The sequence below is a fragment of the Podarcis gaigeae genome, assembly GCF_964106915.1.
Source record: "Podarcis gaigeae genome assembly, chromosome: 12".
In the NCBI taxonomy this organism is placed as follows: domain Eukaryota; kingdom Metazoa; phylum Chordata; class Lepidosauria; order Squamata; family Lacertidae; genus Podarcis; species Podarcis gaigeae.
In genome coordinates this window covers 3,320,124-3,339,020 of record NC_139688.1, presented here as the reverse complement: position 1 = coordinate 3,339,020, position 18,897 = coordinate 3,320,124, and the positions used below count along the sequence as shown (strand labels likewise).

The following is an 18,897-nucleotide window of genomic DNA, read 5'->3' as shown; positions in this document are numbered from 1 at the left end:
ACAACATGCTCAGAGGGCTCATGGCATATTGTGATACCAACTCCCTCAAAATCAATTTCGCCAAAACCAAAATTCTTACTTTTGGCACGAAAACTCGGAAGTCATTCTGGAATTTTGAGGGCCACTCTATTGAATATTGTTCAGCATTCAAGTATTTGGGTATCACTTTTCAGTATGGGCTTAGCTGGTCAGCTCACCTAAATATGTCCATCCTGGCTGCCCGTAGAACCATCAAAGCCTTGGAGAAATTCTTCTATGCAAAAGGCGGCCAGTTGGTTCCACCAATCAGAAAAGCATTTATCAGCAAAGTCCTCCCGATGTTACTGTATGGGGTTGAAATCTGGGGGTGGAATTTAAAAACACTACAACGGCTCGAGATTCTACAAAACTCCTTTGCACGGAAGTTACTGGGTCTCCCCAAGGGCTCGGTTCCTGCACAGTTAAGAACAGAACTGGGCCTCCCCTCCATTGTTGCGAGAGCCCACATTAGAATTATTAGTTCTTATTGTAAATTAATCAAAGCCCCAGGTTCCCTACTAGCCAGGCAAGCCTTTTTAACTTGTTCTCATAGCAATAAATGGTCCAAGGCCATGGAGACTATTACTGCACGCTACTCCCTCCCAGATCTTGACACGCTGGCATCTTGGGACCAACCTAAAATCCGGGCCTGGATTCTTACAAGAGACGAGACCATGGACCGGGCACAGTCCACCACAGCTCGCCTCTCCATGTGGCTCCCTAAAGTGAAAGTGGTAAGATCACTTGCCAACTACTTGATAGACCTGACGGAGCCCAATTTGAGAAGAGCCTTTACCATGGCCCGTTTCCATTCTATACCCACGGCCTTCTTGCAGGGGATATACTCTAAGACCCCTATTACTCAGCGTCTATGTCCATGCACAATGAATGAAGTAGAGGACTTCATACATTTCTTTTTCTACTGCCCTACTTATGAGCTAATAAGAACTAAGCTCCTCCTCTTGATCCCGTCTACCATCACATCTAAGGAAGACTGTTTGAAATCGCTTCTTGTGGACGCAAATCCCCAAATTTCACGTGGGGAGGCAATCTTTATAGTGCAGGCTTTGAAACTCAGGGCTACTCTGATTGGGTAGTGTGTCCTAGACCTGGACCTGTTTGAATTCTTTTTATTGCCTTTTAACCTAATGTGCCGAGCCTTTTTGGGGGCCATTATATGCTTTATATACATCCGCATTTTAGATTCCCGGCGCTGGCAACTAAATCTTTACATTATTGTCTTAAGGTAAAGGTAAAGGTACCCCTGCCCGTACGGGCCAGTCTTGACAGACTCTGGGGTTGTGCGCCCATCTCACTTAAGAGGCCAGGGGCCAGCGCTGTCCGGAGACACTTCCGGGTCACGTGGCCAGCGTGACATCGCTGCTCTGGCGAGCCAGAGCCGCACACGGAAACGCCGTTTACCTTCCCGCTGGTAAGCGGTCCCTATTTATCTACTTGCACCCGGAGGTGCTTTCAAACTGCTAGGTTGGCAGGCGCTGGGACCGAGCAGCAGGAGCGCACCCCACTGCAGGGATTCGAACCGCCGACCTTTCGATCGGCAAGTCCTAGGCGCTGAGGCTTTAACCCACAGCGCCACCCGCGTCTTAGGGTAATCTAAATGTCGTAACGCCAGTAATATCGCTTTGAATTTTGTTTGGTTGCTTGTCTCTAGCATTTTTGTCTTATCTTGCTATGGCTGTATCCTAATATGCAATAAAGGTTTGATTGATTGATTGATATTGATATTAAGGTCCTCAGCGGGGCATACCAGGAGAGGCGGTCCCGTAGGTACATCATACACTTCACACCCAGCTTCTCCTAAGTTTAGCTGTCTGACAATAACGGGTGGGGTTGGAGCCTTGTAGCAACTCTGAGTGTACATCATTCCTGTCTTCCCACACTTCATTACTGAAGATGTGGGAGGTCATCAATTACAGCTGTCAATATGCAGAGCACCCATGTTCCCTTTTCGCAGCAGGCCAGAGACAGAATGTCCACACCGGGTGTCATATTATGGAATAGTAATATTTATACCCCGCCCATCTGGCTGGGTTTTACCAGCCACTCTGGGTGGCTTACAACATATCTAAAAACATAATTAAAACATCAGTCCTTAAAAACTTCCCTAAACAGGGCTGCCTTTAGATGTCTTCTAAAAGTCAGATAGTTGCTTATTTTCTTGACATCTGACAGGAGGGCCTTCCACAGGGTGGGAGCCACTACTGAGAAGGCCCTATACCTGGTTCCCTGCAGCTTCACTTTTTGCAGGGAAGGAACCTCCAGGAGGCTCTCAGAAGAAGACCTCAGCGTCCGGGCATCCCACCGGGATGGAGACACTCCATCAGGTACACTGGGCCGAGGCCGTTTAGGGCTTGAAAGGTCAGCAGCAACACTTTGAATTCTGCTCGGAAATGTACTGGGAGCCAGTGAAGATCCTTTAGGACTAGTGTTATATGGTCCCGGCAGCCACTCCCAGGCACCAGTCTAGCTGCCACATTCTGGATTAGCTGGTTTCTGAGTCACCTTCAAACGTAAGACCACGTAGAGCACATTACAGTAGTCCAAGCCGGAAATAACCAGGGTATGTACCACTCTGGCGAGACAGTTTGTGGGCAGGTAGGGTCTCAGCCTGCATACCAGATGGAGCAGGTAAACAGCTGCTCTGGGCACAGAATTGACCTGTGCCTCCATGGACAGCTGTTGAGTCCAGAATGACTCCCAGGCTGCGCACCTGGTTGGGGCACAGTTACCCCGTTCAGGACCAGGGAGTCCCACACATCCACCTGCCCACTGTCCCCCAAGAACAGTACTTCTGTCTTTGTCAGGATTAAACCTCAACCCATCCACTAACTGTGTCCAGACACTCACACAGGACCTTCACTGCCCTCACTGGTTCTGATTTGAAGGAGAGGTAGAGCTGGGTATCATGTGCATATTGGCGGGCACCCAGCCTAAAGCCCCTGATGATCTCTCCCAGCAGCTTCATGAAGATGTTAAAAAGCTTGGGGGAGAGGACAGAGCCCTGAGGCACCCCACAAGTGAGAGCCTAGACTGGGTCTGAACACTCACCCCCAACACCACTTTCTGGACACAGCCCGGGAGGAACTCTGTACTTGGCCCTTGGGAGACTCTCAAGCTGGGCTCCACATCCCCAAGCGAGACACCTCACTGGTCCTGCTTCGAGTCCTCTAGTGCTTCTGTATGGTGATAACCGTTGGGACAAGGGTGGCGCTGTGGGTTAAACCACAGAGCCTAGGACTTGCCGATCTGAAGGTCGGCGGTTCAAATCCCCGCGACGGGGTGAGCTCCCCTTGCTCGGTCCCAGCTCCTGCCAACCTAGCAGTTCGAAAGCACGTCAAAGTGCAAGTAGATAAATAGGTACCGCTCTGGCGGGAAGGTAAACGGCATTTCCATGCGCTGCTCTGGTTCTCCAGAAGCAGCTTAGTCATGCTGGCCACATGACCCGGAAGCTGTACGCCGGCTCCCTTGGCCAATAAAGCGAGATGAGCGCTGCAACCCCAGAGTCTTCCACGACTGGACCTAACGGTCAGGGGTCCCTTTACCTTTATGGTGATAACCATAAAATTGTAGAAGGGATACCAAAGGTCTTGACCAAAGATTATTCATGTATGCCACGACTGCTGCTAGAATCTTGATAGCCCAAAAATGGAAAACACAGGTATTACCAACCGTGAAGGAGTGGCAGACGAAGATGGTCGAATATGCGGAATTAGTAAAGCTGACCAAGAAGGATCCACAATCAGGAGGAAACGAAGTTCCAAAAGAATGGAGTAAATTTATGGACTATATAAGTGAGAACTGTAGAACTCTGAAGATGTTAGCAGGGCTGAACTAAATCTTATGACATGGACTAGATATTACCAAGGAACTGTGGATTAGAGAGTGGAATAAGAAAACCTGCTGAAGGAAGGTAGGGAAGTCAATGAAAGATAGATAGGTGTAAAAGGATATGAAATATCAGGGTATTTTGTTTGTGCGTATGAAATAGAAAAACATATTTTTTTAAAAAAGGAAGGGGTACCAAGGGTGATCTAGTCCAATCCCCTGCAATACAATGCCTCTTGCTTCGATGGAGTGTGACTCTTACCTCTTATTTTCTCTCTCTCTCTCTCTCTCTCTCTGTGTGTGTGTGTACCTCTGGCAGCTGGCTTTACACAGCTGGAATGGAGCCTCCTTTGCAAAGGCAACAGTCACACCCATTCCACTTTGCCTCTGATCCTGCTCACCTCTGGATTATGGCTGCCAGAAAATGGCTCATAAGGGAATGTCGTCCTCAGCTTTCAAATGGCCCCCTGCTCCTGCTTCAGCACAACCAGAGCCCACTTATCAGTATTTTTGAATCAGTGGGGAGCCTGTCTTCCATCGCTGCCTGGCTCTTCAGCTTATACACTCTGCCTCCCAGGACCTAGAAGACAGGCACATTAAGGAGATCTGGGACTGCCCTATTTGCTCCACTTGGAGCAAAGATCTTTAACTTAACGCTCCTCGCCGAAGGAAACACAGCAATCTGCCACCAGTGATTGATAGTCGGGGCAGGGATGTCTCCACCTTCCTCTCTTTGACATGGATTCTTGGAGAGAGTCATTAAGCCCCGTCCCTATAAACGGGGAAATTAAGGAGATTAGAGCAGTTAGGACAGCAGTGGACAGCGGCATCCCAACAGAGGTTTGCAAGGCTGCATTGCAAATCCAGACTAAATAGGAGAGAATAGGTTTGGCTCAAACAAGCACGAAATCTGCAACTGGTCTCGAATTGCGTGTTTATTCAGCTGTCAAAAACCCTGCCGGTTTAAGGCCAGAGTTAAGGCTGTCTCACAATTCCGCTGGGTTAAGGTGGAGGCCTTAACAGACGCGCCCCGCAATCAGAAACGATGATGGGCAATGCCAGAGATTCCCCATGCTTTCAGGCCCAAATCCAGATGAGGAGAATGGAGTGCCTGGGATGAGCAGAGGTGTTCCTTGTTGTGCTGGTCCTGTCTTTCTTAAGCCAGGGGTTGGGAGCTGCCAGTCTGGGGGCCACGCTGGGCCCCTGCAAGGCTGTTTTCCCAAACTTCTGTTTCCCCTGACTTCTGATGCAACGTCAAGTACAGGTCAGGTTCAGTGACTTGGTCGCATGACCAAGTTACCCATGGGGAAATTGATGGTGATCCTTGCAAAAAGTAACTTTGAGCTCCCTGCCTTAACTACAAGGGGTATTCTGATGCCCCTTTAATCAGACTGTCCAGCTTGGCTCACTTCCCCGAGTTATCTCATCTGCAGGCAAGTCATTTCCTGCCTTCCGTCCGTGGCATACTTGAAGGCTGGGTTGTGTTGGTATCTTGGGCGACCTGACAGACTGCGAAGATGGGAACAGCACCTGTACACAACTGAACACGGAGTGTTTTCAGTCGCCTTGGCCTCCTGACCTGCCTTGCTATCTTTCGACACCCGCTCGAGAGCCGGCGAACCTACTGAAACCACCTGGCACAACACCAAGGCTGGCTGGAGCACCAGGTTTTTTTAGTGACAGGCCCCAAACTACCGCAGAGCTGGTTTCAGTCTTTTCCTTGTTTTCGACATTGTCCGCAGAGCAGCTCAGAACAAATTCAAGATCCGACGGAGGACTGCAGCGGTGGTGGGAAGCCAGTGCCCTGTTCTTCCCCGGATCAAACCCCAACAGAACACCACAGTGACTGAACCGTCACTGCAAAAGCCACCTCTGCATGGGAGAATTCTTCTGTCCCTCTCTCGATGCCTCAAGATCTACCTGAGGACAGCACCACTCCTTCTCCATCGCCCCTGAACCAAGCTTCCCTCAACCCTCAGAACGTCACAGTACAGCCGCCGACATCCCGCGAGCAAAAAACACGACGTTTCTGTCCTGGATCTTGTACTGGTAAATGCGCAGGAGGTCCCGCTCCGCTTTCCTCTCCCACGAGCTCCGCTGGATGATCGATAACTGGAGCAACGAAAGGGAAAATTGGGGGGGGGGGGGAGAGAGAGCATTTATCTATTGCTTTTTTATATATTAAAAATGTGTTCTGCTAGATCACTAAACTTACAGGTGAAACACCAAAAATTAGAATATCATGGAAAAGTTTCATTTATTTCAGTAATTCAACATAAAAGGTGAAACTAATATATGAGATAGACTCATGACATGCAAAGCGAGATATGTCAAGCCTTTATTTGTTATCATTGTGATGATCATGGCATGGTACAGCTGATGAAAACCACAAATGAAAACTCAGTGATGGCTTTATGCACAACTGTCAGGTAAGCAGCCTTCGCCATGAATGTGCTTCCTGCTGAACCAGACTGAGAGACCATTTAAAGGCTCAGGAACCCATTGCAGGTGTTATGGACTGAATAGCTACTGCACCTTTTCACAATAGTCTAATTTTCTGAGATTGTTAATTTGGGGTTTTCATCAGCTGTACGCTGGCTCCCTCGGCCAGTTAAGCGAGATGAGTGCTGCAGCCCCAGAGTCGGTCACGACTGGACCTAATGGTTAGGGGTCCCTTTACCTTTTACACTAATAGTAACACCTGGAACTTCTCCTGGTAGCAAATCAGCAACCAGAAGAAGTAAGTGTGTGTGTGTGTGTGTGTGTGTGTGTGTGTGTACACACACAGAACAACTCACTGTCCTCATCCACCCACCCAAAGGAGTGGGAGTGGTGGGGTTCAGGGACACCAAAGAAGGATGTCAAAAATGACACAGCAATGAGTTCTAGTGCTTTATTAAAATAAAGGTGTTCGCTTGCAGCAAATCAGTCTGCTATATCTCCCAGCTTCTGCAGACGCCGGCCGGACATGGCAGGAGGAGATGGGCTTGTCCGCACCCAAGCGAACATTATTTATATACAAAGCAGCCTACGCCACTTTGGCCAGGACCTCCCATCGCTCCACCTGCCCAGATGAGGGGATAGGTGAGAAAAACCCAAATCTTAGCGATAGCTCCCCTTTCCAGGCTCAGAGCTAGGGCTAGGCGATGTATCGCTATATGGTCCAAAACCGGTTTGAAGTTCATATCGTGATTGGTTTTGTATGTTGACCTGGCAATCTATCACGAAACATGATGTGTGTTTGTGTGCTCTGCAAAAACCACAATGTGGGGAAAACTGTGAAGCCAGCCAAAGCCTTTACAGAGCTCCATCCTTATTTCAGACGCTGTGATAGATCAGTATATCACATGGGGGAGGGAGAAAGGTTTTTTTTCTGCTGCTCCAGAGAAGCGGACACGGAGCAATGGTTCCAAACTACAAGAAAGAAGATTCCACCTAAACATTAGGAAGAACTTCCTGACAGTAAGAGCTGTTTGACAGTGGAATTTGCTGCCAAGGAGTGTGGTGGAGTCTCCTTCTTTGGAGGTCTTTAAGCAGAGGCTTGACAACCATATGTCAGGAGTGCTCTGATGGGGTTTCCTGCTTGGCAGGGGGTTGGACTCGATGGCCCTTGGGGTCTCTTCCAACTCTACGATTCTATGATCACGATGTTTAGCTGGTGATATATGGCGATGTTGAAAACCACATGTCGCCCAGCTCTACTCAAGAGTCTACATCAAAGCAAGCGAATCAAAACATAGATGAGCTCATTGCTGCAACAGCTACCAATTAATCATGGGGTTATCTTGACGACGAAGGTGGTGTTTGCAGGCCTTTCATCTTCATATTTGCTTCAACACACTCACCTGCCCATGAACATCCTTGCAGTAGCCAGTCGCCAGTCCTTCTGCCCATAGGATCCGATTGCTCTGGTGACGGACAGCCTTCACAAGCAGCTCGTTCTCCTCGTCCTCCGAGTCGGCGCTGCTGTGCAGCATCACAACCAAGTTCCCCTGAGAGCCAGGAAGAACCACAACAGTTTCAGCTCCAATTTTAGATCAGACCAGGAGGCGCCGATAAGACGCCCGCCCCCAGTCTCCTAAGTATGTAGTATCTGCACCAAGTTGATTTTGAATTCTTGAAGCTAAGAGGCAGATTACTACAGTGGTGCCCCGCAAGACGAATGCCTCGCAAGACGAAAAACCTGCTAGACGAAAGGGTTTTCCCTTTTGGAGGCGCTTCGCAAAACGAATTTCCCTATGGGCTTGCTTCGCAAGATGAAAACGTCTTGCGAGTCTTGCAATTTCCCCCTCTTTCCCCCCCTTTTTCTAAGTTGCTAAGCCGCTTAGCCACTAATAGCCGCTAAGCCACTTAGGCGCTAATAGCTGCTAATAGCCGCTAAGCCGCTAATAGCGCTAATCCGCTAAGCCGCTAATAGGGTTGCTTCGCAAGACAAAAAAACGCTAGACGAAGAGACTCGCGGACTTGCGAGGCACCACTGTATTCTATTTATATCTACCCCACCTTTCCCCCCAGACCAGGACTCAAGGCAGCTACAGTGGTACCACGGGCTAAGAACTTAATTTGTTCTGGAGGTCCGTTCTTAACCTGAAATTGTTCTTAACCTGAGGTACCACTTTAGCTAATGGGGCCTCCAGCAAATTAAAACAACACAGGTAAAAATTTAAAAAGCTAAATATACGTCCTCTTCAGGCTCTGGAGAGGGTCTCCTCATTAGTCACGAGGACACTCCAGCTCTCTCCCACCATTCTTGGGTTTGAATGAATTTATTTACAGTGGTACCTTAGTTTATGAACTTAATCCATTCCGGAAGTCCGTTCTTAAACCGAAACCCTTCTTAAACTGAGGCGCATGTTCCCTAATGAGGCCTGCCGCTGCCAGTGCCCTTCCACCGTTCAGATTCTGTTCTTAGACTGAGGTAAAGTTCTCAAAAAAAAAAAAAAAAAGGGCCCCCTGATAGTTAAGTCCAGTCACAGACGACTCTGGGGTTGCAGCGCTCATCTTGCTTTACAGGCCGAGGGTGTCGGAGTTTGTCTGCAGACAGTTTTTCCAGGTCATGTGGCCAGCATGACTAAGCCGCTTCTGGCGCAAAGGAACACCGAAACCAGAGCAGCACACGGAATGCCGTTTACCTTCCCGCCACAGCCGTACCTATTTATCTACTTGCACTGGCATGCTTTCGAACTGCTAAATTGGGACTGAGCAACGGAAGGTCATCCTGTCACGGGGATTCGAACTGCCGACCTTCTGATTGGCAAGCCCAAGAGGCTCAGTGGTTTAGACTACAGTGCCACCCACGTTCCAAAAGCTGGGGCACTATTTCTGGTTTTGCAGAGTTCATAAACTGAATAGTTAGTCAACAGGACTGTCCTTAAACCGAGGTACCACTGTATTCACCTACTTCCTGGCGCCGCCCATGTACGTGGTTGCACACAAGGAGAATGTGCGAAAGGGCTTGGTGGTGCCTGTATTAAGCACTTCGGAAACAGTTCTTGAAAGCCCGAGAAAGGGCTGCAAAAGGAACAGGATTTTCTTCCAAGCCCTGCCTACTCTGGAGTGACAACAGCAGCTCGTTTCAGGGCAGGCACCTGTCAAAAGGGAAAGCAAATGCGCAGCAATCATGGTACCTTAAGCTGAGCGTTCACCGTGACTCTGCAATAATGGATGAAGTCGAGAATGTCCGTCAGTCTCACACCCAGGCCCAGCAAGATGCCAAGGTTGTCCACGAGCAGAACTGGGCATTTCCACGAGTCTCCGCCAGCGGCAGGGCTCAAGGCGCTGCAGACAAACTCATAAAGGGCTTTCAGGTTTGAGCCGTCACCACTGCCAGGGACAGACGGAGGAGAGGAGAGGTCTAAGTCCCTGAAAGATCACATCTACAACATCCACAACACCCCACCGCAAGCAAGAGACATTACCTCCAAACACATACCTATGTAACAGGTGCCAGGAAACAGCTTCTCCCCACTCAATGAAATATACAGTGCTATCAAAGGCTTAGGCTGCAATCCGGGGTTTTTTCCTTTTCTTTAGCAATAATTATTTATTGGTTTTCACATATAACATTACAATACAAATGTACCAAAGCCAACACATTTCCTCTCCATCCCCCCATACATTTACATTTATATTTCCTCAATCCATCATATTATTCTTTTCTCCTTCCTCCCACTTCCCTCTGCCGACACTCGATTTCCTCCACATTATACATTTTTTTAGCAGACAAAGATACCTTACTCAGCGAAGTTTTGCCTGACTCCTTCCCTTCCCCAGGGCTACAACTGTTTTGTACAAACCTGGGCTTTCAGAGGATCTCCTGGCACTGTGGCTTTCCCAGTCGCCAAGACCATGTTAAAAACTAGGCTGTGGGACATAGATCGCCGGGAACTAATCTCAGCTGCGGAAAAAACATGCTCCCCTCTTTATTTTTGACTCTCTGGGGCGCAGGAATTTCATCTCAATTATTTACAATTTTTGTTTAATCCGCTAGAAAGAAGGGCTTTTTCACCGGCTAGGTTCAATTCTAATCCTTCTAACCTCCTTTGGGGTAGGTTTGCAGGTTTGGCAGAAGGAGATAGGATCTGCCCATGCGGTGCCCACCTGGTGGAAACTCCAGCTCACATGGCCCTTAAATGCAAAATGTATGATGATCTCTGCCAACAATTTCTAGACCATCTTATGTATTCCAACATGGAAACCAGAGATGGAGGTCATGTGCTTCTTATTACAAGGGAGAGACCAGGAGCTCACCAAGACAGTAGCTAAGTTCCTCTATTTGATTTTTTGTCGCCGAAGATCCTGCGCTTGCTGGAAACCCACTTTGGTGGGTGACTGTGCTGTTGGTGTGGCGACGGGATTGCACTGGCCTATCTATTCTGAATGTTCTTATGTGATGCCAATAAAGGTTACTTGACTTGGCATTATAAAATTTACAATAATCTTTGCATTCTACAGGCTTCTCAAATCATCTATATGTTCTGATTATCTTTCCTTACTAATTTTTCTTCCATCCAGTACTTTGCATTTTAATCTAGGCATATTAGCATATCTTTTTTAGAGCAATGTTTTGCCATATATTCATCAAAACATTTCCACTTCTTTTTTTAAGGAGTTAGGCTGCAATCCTAACCCTAGTTCAATCGGACTTACAGTGGTACCTCAGGTTAAGTACTTAATTCGTTCTGGAGGTCTGTACTTAACCTGAAACTGTTCTTAACCTGAAGAACCACTTTAGCTAATGGGGCCTCCCGCTGCCACCGCCGGAGCACGATTTCTGTTCTCATCCTGAAGCAAAGTGCTTAACCTGAAGCACTATTTCTGGGTTAGCGGAGTCTGTAACCTGAAGCGTATGTAACCTGAAGCGTCTGTAACCTGAGGTACCACTGTACTTCTGAGTAGATCTGGTTAGGGCAGTGATGCAAGTTACCTGAGGAACTGGAAAGGGTTGGCTTCACCCGTCTGTTCTTGATGCTGCTGTCCAAACAATATGTCGTTTGAGGATTTCAGCCCTTCCAAGAACACAAGCTGGCCTCGTTCTTTGGCCGCAGGCAAGCTGACTCCCTGGAAAGCAATATTTGCAGGTGGAGAAATGCAAGCATTGCAATTTTGCAAGCAAGTGCCAGGCACATTTGAACGTCTCTCCTGCGGGTTTTTGGCTAGGGCGGCCTACCTGCCAAAACCAACAAGCAGGAACACGTGGAAGCTGGCCCAGGAGTCCTTCACAACCCAATTTCAAGTCCTTTCCATTGTTTATCAATGCAGACAGCTGTGGAAATCCTTGGGAGAGACAGCACACACACAATCGCCTTCGATTGTGAGAAACCTCTGCACCAGTTCCTATGTGTTGAACAGTCACCAGAAACAGGATGTTGGAGTAGGCCCTCTGGCCTGATCCAGCCGCCAGGCTCTTTCTTATGTACTTAAATTTATTTGGTCATAAATTATACCAAAATGAAGGAAATGGTCCTTCCTGATACGAAGCATCTTCATAGATGGTGCTTAGTTGGAGACACGACTGAGCAATGCTCTAGCTCAGGTTTCCTCAACCTTGGGCCTCCAGATGTTTTGAGACTACAGTTCCCATCATTCCTGGCCACTGGTCCTGCTAGCTAGGGATCATGGAAGTTGTAGGCCAAAAACATCTGGAGGCCCAAGGTTGAGGACCACTGCTCTAGCTGACTGCTTCCCAAAGTGGGTGATACCTGCCCTGCAGGGGGCAGGGGGATTACTTAAGGGTGTGCTAAGAGGCAAGGGGAGGACGCGGGAGCCTAGGACTTGCCGATCGGAAGATCAGCGGTTCGAATCCCCGCAACGGGGTGAGCTCCCGTTGCTCGGTCCCTGCTCCTGCCAACCTAGCAGTTCAAAAGCACATCAAAGTGCAAGTAGATAAATAGGTACTGCTCCGGCGGGAAGGTAAACAGTGTTTCTATGCGCTGCTCTGTTTCGCCAGAAGCGGCTTGGTCCTGTTGGCCACATGACCTGGAAGCTGTACGCCGGCTCCCTTGGCCAATAAAGCAAGATGAGCACCGCAACCCCAGAGTCGGCCACAGCTGGACCTAATGGTCAGGGATCCCTTTACATTTAAGAGGCAAGGGGGCAGTGGGATGGGGCTGGAGGTGGTCTTCTCCAAGCACATTGATCGCTTTTCTATGATTGACCAGCTTAAAGCCTCAAGCAAAACACTTTCCACACTCTGCATTTCAAGTTCCGCTGATGTTATCGCTATTTCCCTAGGTCACATTCATTTCCAACGATTCTGATAGCCGATTATGGGTAACAGCTATTGATTTTCTCCTAAACCTTAACTGTACATCTGTGATAGGTGAAGGTGTGTTTGTGTTTGTTAAGCAGTTGTACAGAAATACATTGTGCTATAAAGCCCCTTATGTTTCCTTTGTCAGACATCAGCTTGCCGACAAAGGTCTGTATAGTTAAAGCTCTGGTTTTCCCAGTAGTGATGTATGGAAGTGAGAGCTGGACCATAAGGAGGCTGATCGCCGAAGAATGGATGCTTTTGAATTCTGGTGCTGGAGGAGACTGTTGAGAGTCCCATGGACTGCAAGAAGATCAAACCTCTCCATTCTCAAGGAAATCAGCCCTGAGTGCTCACTGGAAGGACAGATCCTGAAGCTGAGACTCCAAGACTTTGGCCACCTCAGGAGAAGAGAAGACTCCCTGGAAAAGACCCTGATGTTGGGAAAGATGGAGGGCACAAGGAGAAGGGGATGACAGAGGATGAGATGGTTGAACAGTGTTCTCGAATCTACGAACATGAGTCTGACCAAACTGCAGGAGGCAGTGGAAGACAGGAGTGCCTGGCGTGCTCTGGTCCACGGGGTCACAAAGAGTCAGACACGACTAAACGACTAAACAACAACAACATGTTTCCGTTAGTCAGAATGCATGAAAATGCTCTTCATGCAATCCTATTTGCTGAACTTAATTGTGTTGTTATCGTCCTTAGTGGGTTGTGTAAACTGCTATTTTATAGAGTAGGGGATGAGCTTGGGGATGAGCTTATGGAACCAAGGGGTTAGCAGCCTGCAAAAGTTTGAGAGCCCTTGGATTAAGATGCTGATGATGACGCAGCCTTGGTATTAATTTTAATTCCGTATATGGCTGGTAATCGTGAGCAGGAGAGCTGCTGTGCTCCCTTAACAGTTTCCCTTTTGGCCCCCCTCGGCCTGATCCAACAGCCGGGTAGATCATCCCTGGAGGCCTGGACTGAGATGTTTTAATTAATACAATAATAAAATCAGCCTGGCTTACCAGCTTTTGGGCCACTATGTTGTAGTGGCTGAAGGACTGCAGAAGCGCCACGAAACAGACTTTGCAGCCAGCTGGAAAGACAAAAAAAGGGCACAAGGTGTTCTGCTGTTACGATGTTCCCACCATCAAGGCGATTACAACACAAAAAACGGCAGGAAACAAACTGTTGCTCTGAAAATGTCCTTTCCCATTGTCATTTTCGTCATCACCTTTCAAGGCTTTCCCATCCTGCTGGGAAAGATGCAAACCCTGCTGGGCACGGCAAAACCAGATTCACTGCCGATTCATTGCGTCTTTTGACTTTACTTGCCCAAATGGGCAGGGGAAGGAAGGCAAATGACTCTCCTTCAATGGAGGTCTTGAAGCAGATGTTGGTGGCCATCTGTCAGGGATTCTCTAGTTGTGGTTCCTACATTGCAGGGGATTGGACTAGATGACCCTCGGGGTCCCTTCCAACTTGACAATTCTGTGATGATTCTATCTGAAGTTAGGTGGGTCCCAACTAGTGACACAGTCATCTCACTTGCAGCACTGCATTTGCTAGGAGACTCTTCTCACACTAACTGCGCAGCTTTCTGGCAGAGGGAAAAGACTATCTATCTATCTATCATCTATCTATCATCTTCAGTCCTTCCAGCACAGAATATAAACAGGCTGACTGCAGAGATTTCACCCACTCTTCTGAATCCTCCAGGCCACTGCTCTGCTTTGTGTTTATTTTCATTTAATTTTTACATTCACAGGTCTATCTTGTTGACGGTTTTATTCCCCCATTTACATAAATAAATGAACACATTCCAGAATTCTCCCCCTCAAACAGGTGTACAGATCACATACACACATGCTACGGTTCTTCTAAAGACGTTTGCATCCCATCTTGCCAATGTTTGGTTTTATGTAAGAAATATGGGGTTGTTGTTTTTTGAATCACCAGATTGATTTTGCTGCATACCTTTCAAATAAAAGGAAAGGAAATGGTGAAGGAGGAAGCTGGCATCTGTCTTGTCAGCACACAGCAAGGTCAGCTTGCCCTGGAAAACAAAAAAATAGGGAGAGTATAAAAATGAAACGATCACATGAGTCAACAGTGTGATGCAGCAGCAAAAAAACCTAATGCAATTCTAGGCTGCATCAACAGAGGTCTAGTGTTCGGAACAAGGGAAGTTAACAGTATCGCTCTATTCTACCTTGGCTGAACACAACTTGGAGTCCTGTATCCAGTTCTGGGCTCCCCGGTTTCAAAAGAATATTGACATGCTAGAACATGTGCAGAGGTCGACGATCAAGATGACCAAGGGTCTGGAAACCAAGAATTATGACTTCACTGGGTCACGGCGGAGATTAAATGAGGGTGGGGAGAGAAGGGCCTATTCCACCTTGAGCTCCTTGGAGGGGGGAAAAAGTGTGTGTATATATGTACATATATATATACAGTGGTACAGTGGTGCCTCACAAGACGAAAAGAATCCGTTCCGCGAGTCTCTTCGTCTAGCGGTTTTTTTGTCTTGCGAAGCAAGCCCATTGACGGCTTAGCAGATTAGCACTATTAGCGGCTTTTAGCGGCTTAGCGGATCAGCTGATAAGCGGCTTAACGGCTTAGAAAAAGGGGGGGAGGGGGAAAAAACCGCAGGAACTCGCAAGCCATTTTCGTCTTGCAAAGCAAGCCATAGGAAATTCGTTTTGCGAAGCGCCTCCAAAACGGAAAACCCTTTCGTCTAGCGGGTTTTCCATCTTGCGACGCGTTCGTCTTGCAGGGCACCACTGTACCTCAGGCTAAGTACTTAATTCGTTCCGGAGGTCCGTTCTTAACCTGAAACTGTTCTTAACCTGAAGCACCACTTTAGCTAATGGGGCCTCCTGCTGCCGCCGCGCCACCGGAGCACGATTTCTGTTCTCATCCTGAAGCAAAGTTCTTAAACCGAGGTAATATTTCTGGGTTAGCGGAGTCTGTAACCTGAAGTGTATGTAACCTGAAGCGTATGTAACCCGAGGTACCACTGTAGTTCTAACTACATCAATGTTTAATTGTTTTTAATGGTTATTTTTCTCTGTGTGTTTCTAGCTGTTTTTTATCCATAAGCCACCCTGAGTCCCTATCATGGGAAAAAGTCGAAAAACAAATAAATATATGATAATAATAGTAATAATGATGTTAATATCAATGTAGTATACTAATTTAACTAATATTAACAAGAATAAATAGAAATCAGGGATGAAAAACAATAATTTTATATATTGCGTGCCTCTGTTTCTAATTTGATCCTTTTACACAGTTTTGTATGTATTGTGGTATTTTATGCATTGTGACTTGCCATTGTTTTTCTTCATTATACTTTAGTAATTATCATAACTGTGAATTTCTGTTTAATCATTATTTGCTGATATTCTGGGAGTTGGTTTTGTAGTGTACCATTATATTCAAAAGAATTATTGAATGTTACCTTATTTGATACAAATCACCCATTTCAAAGTTATGTTTTTATTATGACTTTTTTTGCATTTAATCTGATTTCTGTAAGGTGCGATAACACTGATGTCTTATTTTGCTGTTTCTTCCATCTTGTAATCCACCTTGTGTACAGAAAAGCGGGAGACACATTAGAAGTCAAAACACCTGGAAGTTTCCAGAAAGAGGCTTCACTAGGGGGGAAAGGCCTGGAAGGCCAAGGGGGAGAATGACTACAAATCCCAGCATGCTTCGCTCCCAAACCGCGCACGCGCGTAGCATCCTGGCAGCCCCCCCCCCCCAATACCACCCAACAGCCCTCCGCCCACCGCTCCACGGAGGCCGGAGACTTCCAGGCGGCGGCCCCTCACCTGCTCCGGCTTCTCGACGGAGGCTCCGAGCAGCTCGTTCAGCTCGGCGAACATCGCGTCGCTCTCTTTCTCGCTCTCTCTTCAGTACGGCGTCCGCCGAGGGTCGAAAGAGGCGCCGCTGCTTCGCGCCCGCGAGGCCTGCAGGGCGGCCGCAGTACGCATGCGCTCGTTGGCCTCCGATCAGCTCTCGCGGCCGCCCTCTGCCGTCGACTTGTCAAGAGGCGCCATGCGCATGCGCCCCCTGGGTCTCGGCTCCGCTCTCGCTGCCGCCGCCTGCCGTCCGTTTGAAAGCGGCGCGGGCGGGCGCGAGGTCGCAGAATGGAGCGGGCGGGCAGGGAATTAATCCTCTCGCAACGCTGACAGCTGAATGCTGGTAGATAAAAGAATGTCATGGATAGAATGACAGCGTTGGAAGGGACCTCCAGGGGTCATCCAGCCCAACCCGCTGCAATGCATGGATATTTGCGGGTGTCTTCCCTATGAGCTGTTGGAAGATGATGCTGCTGTTTTTTGCAGTACTGTATGGGGAAATACTGTAAGGGACGCGGGTGGCACTGTAGGTTAAACCACAGAGCCTAGGACTTGCCGATCAGAAGGTCAGCGGTTCGAATCCCCACGACGGGATGAGCTCCTGTTGCTCGGTCCCTGCTCCTGCCAACCTAGCAGTTTGAAAGCACGTCAAAACGCAAGTAGATAAATAGGTACCACTCCGGTGGGAAGGTAAACGGCATTTCCATGCGCTGCTCTGGTTTGCCAGAAGCGGCTTAGTCATGCTGGCCACATGACTCGGAAGCTGCACACCAGCTCCCTCGGCCAATAAAGTGAGATGAGCGCCGCAACCCCAGAGTCGGCCACGACTGGACCTAATGGTCAGGGGTCCCTTTACTTTTACCTGTGGGGAAATTTAGTGATGTATGGAAGCGAGAGCTGGACCATAAAGAAGGCTAATCGCCGAAAAAATTATGCTTTTGAATTCTGGTGCTGGAGGAGACTCTTGAGAGTCCCATGGACTGCAAGAAGATCCAACCTCTCCATTCTTAAGGAAATCAGCCCTGAGTGCTCACTGGAAGGACAGATCCTGAAGCTGAGGCTCCAAGACTTTGGCCACCTCATGAGAAGAGAAGACTCCCTGGAAAAGACCCTGATGTTGGGAAAGATGGAGGGCACAAGGAGAAGGGGACGACAGAGGACGAGATGGTGGGACAGTGTTCTCAAAGCTACCAGCATGAGTTTGACCAAACTGTGGGAGGCAGTGAAAGACAGAAGTGCCTGGCGTGCTCTGGTCCAGGGGGTCACCAAGAGGCAGACACGACTAAACGACTAAACAACAACAAATGGGGAAATGGCAGACATAAATTTGGCAAACGACAAAGAGGACTGGGAAGCCCAAAGGCTTCTGTTTCATTTGCTATGAAGACGAGTGGATCACCGGCATTTTTGTATTTAGATCCCACCTCTTTCTCCAAGGAGCTCCAGGGGGCGTACATGGTTCCTTCCCTTTCCTCATTTACACCAGTGTTTCCCAACCTTGTGCCTCCAGCAGTTTTTGAACTACAAGTCCCATCATCCCTGACTAGCAAGACCACTGGGAATTGTAGTCCAGAAACAGCTGGAGGCACAAGGTTGGGAAACACTGATTTACACAACAACCCTGTGAGGTGGGTCACGCTGAGAGGCAGCGACTGGCCCTCAAGGTCACCCAGGGATCTCTATGACCCAAGTCGGGCTTTGAACCCTGGTCTCTTCCAGGCCCTAGTCCAACACTCTAACCACTACACTACCACTGTCGCTGCAACTCCCAACATCCTCTGCCGATTCTGCCCCAATTGTGGCTGGGGAATGAAATAAAAATGAAATAAAATTAAGGTCTTTTATGTCTTAAAATATATATAAGATGTCCCAAACTGACCAAATGTTTTCTCTGCAAGGTCAAAGGAAAATGGAAAAGCCTCCCCATTGCCTTTTTCTTCACAAATCCTGTGTTAAGGGTATGTCTGTGTATGAATAGGGTGAGCCTGTGACCTGGCTCAGGAACTAAGTATTTGTCATTACAAAAGACTGGCCAGGCTCCCCAGGGTATCCAGTCAAGTGAGCATTAACAGGTAACCTGCCAGACAGGAGAAAAACAACGCACTCAGATTTCTATTGTGGACCGCCCTTTCAGTGATGCAGGTATGATGTTTCTGGGGGTGGTCTTGGACTCCAGGGTGGGCAATTTAAAATGTCTATAGAAGGGCGGACACACCTGGGTTCTGGGTCCTCCTTTCCTACGTGTGAAGGGGGCACCCTGTTGCAAAAGTTAATAAAGATCAGGCTTACGAGCTGCTTTGCTTCTCAGTATTCTCTGGTTGGCCTCTGTTATTTTCTCCGACCGATGGAGAACCTACAAAGGACTCTGTAAGGGCTCTTGTGTTCCCCATAAGGGAATAAGGGCAGATTTGCGTTTAT

At 48.1% G+C, this 18,897-nt stretch overlaps 1 protein-coding gene and 1 long non-coding RNA gene across 2 annotated transcripts; both read right to left on the bottom strand.

Annotated features, from left to right (window-relative positions):
• Nucleotides 1-4,169: 4,169 nt before the first annotated feature.
• On the bottom strand, nucleotides 4,170-4,611 carry LOC310827903. Its single transcript, XR_014556543.1, has 2 exons — nucleotides 4,428-4,611; nucleotides 4,170-4,395 (listed from the first exon to the last, which is right to left on the bottom strand). It is a non-coding gene; the product is annotated as an uncharacterized lncRNA (long non-coding RNA).
• Nucleotides 4,612-4,781: 170 nt separating this feature from the next.
• On the bottom strand, nucleotides 4,782-16,621 carry ELP6 (elongator acetyltransferase complex subunit 6). The gene is made up of 7 exons (XM_083704345.1): nucleotides 16,450-16,621; nucleotides 14,585-14,663; nucleotides 13,633-13,703; nucleotides 11,291-11,424; nucleotides 9,492-9,687; nucleotides 7,710-7,856; nucleotides 4,782-5,976 (listed from the first exon to the last, which is right to left on the bottom strand). The coding sequence occupies exons 1-7, from the start codon at nucleotides 16,501-16,503 to the stop codon at nucleotides 5,848-5,850; spliced, it is 810 nt and encodes a 269-aa protein (XP_083560471.1). The 5' UTR covers nucleotides 16,504-16,621; the 3' UTR covers nucleotides 4,782-5,847.
• Nucleotides 16,622-18,897: the final 2,276 nt, after the last annotated feature.

Coding starts and splice junctions, on each gene's coding strand:
- ELP6 (XM_083704345.1), bottom strand. CDS start 16,503: ATGTTCGCCGAGCTGAACGAGCTGCTCGGAGCCTCCGTCGAGAAGCCG. Junction 9,688..11,290: donor AACCCTTTCCAGTTCCTCAG/GTAACTTGCATC, acceptor TGTCCCTGGCAG/TGGTGACGGCTCAAACCTGA. Junction 7,857..9,491: donor CGGTGAACGCTCAGCTTAAG/GTACCATGATTG, acceptor CCTGGCTCTCAG/GGGAACTTGGTTGTGATGCT.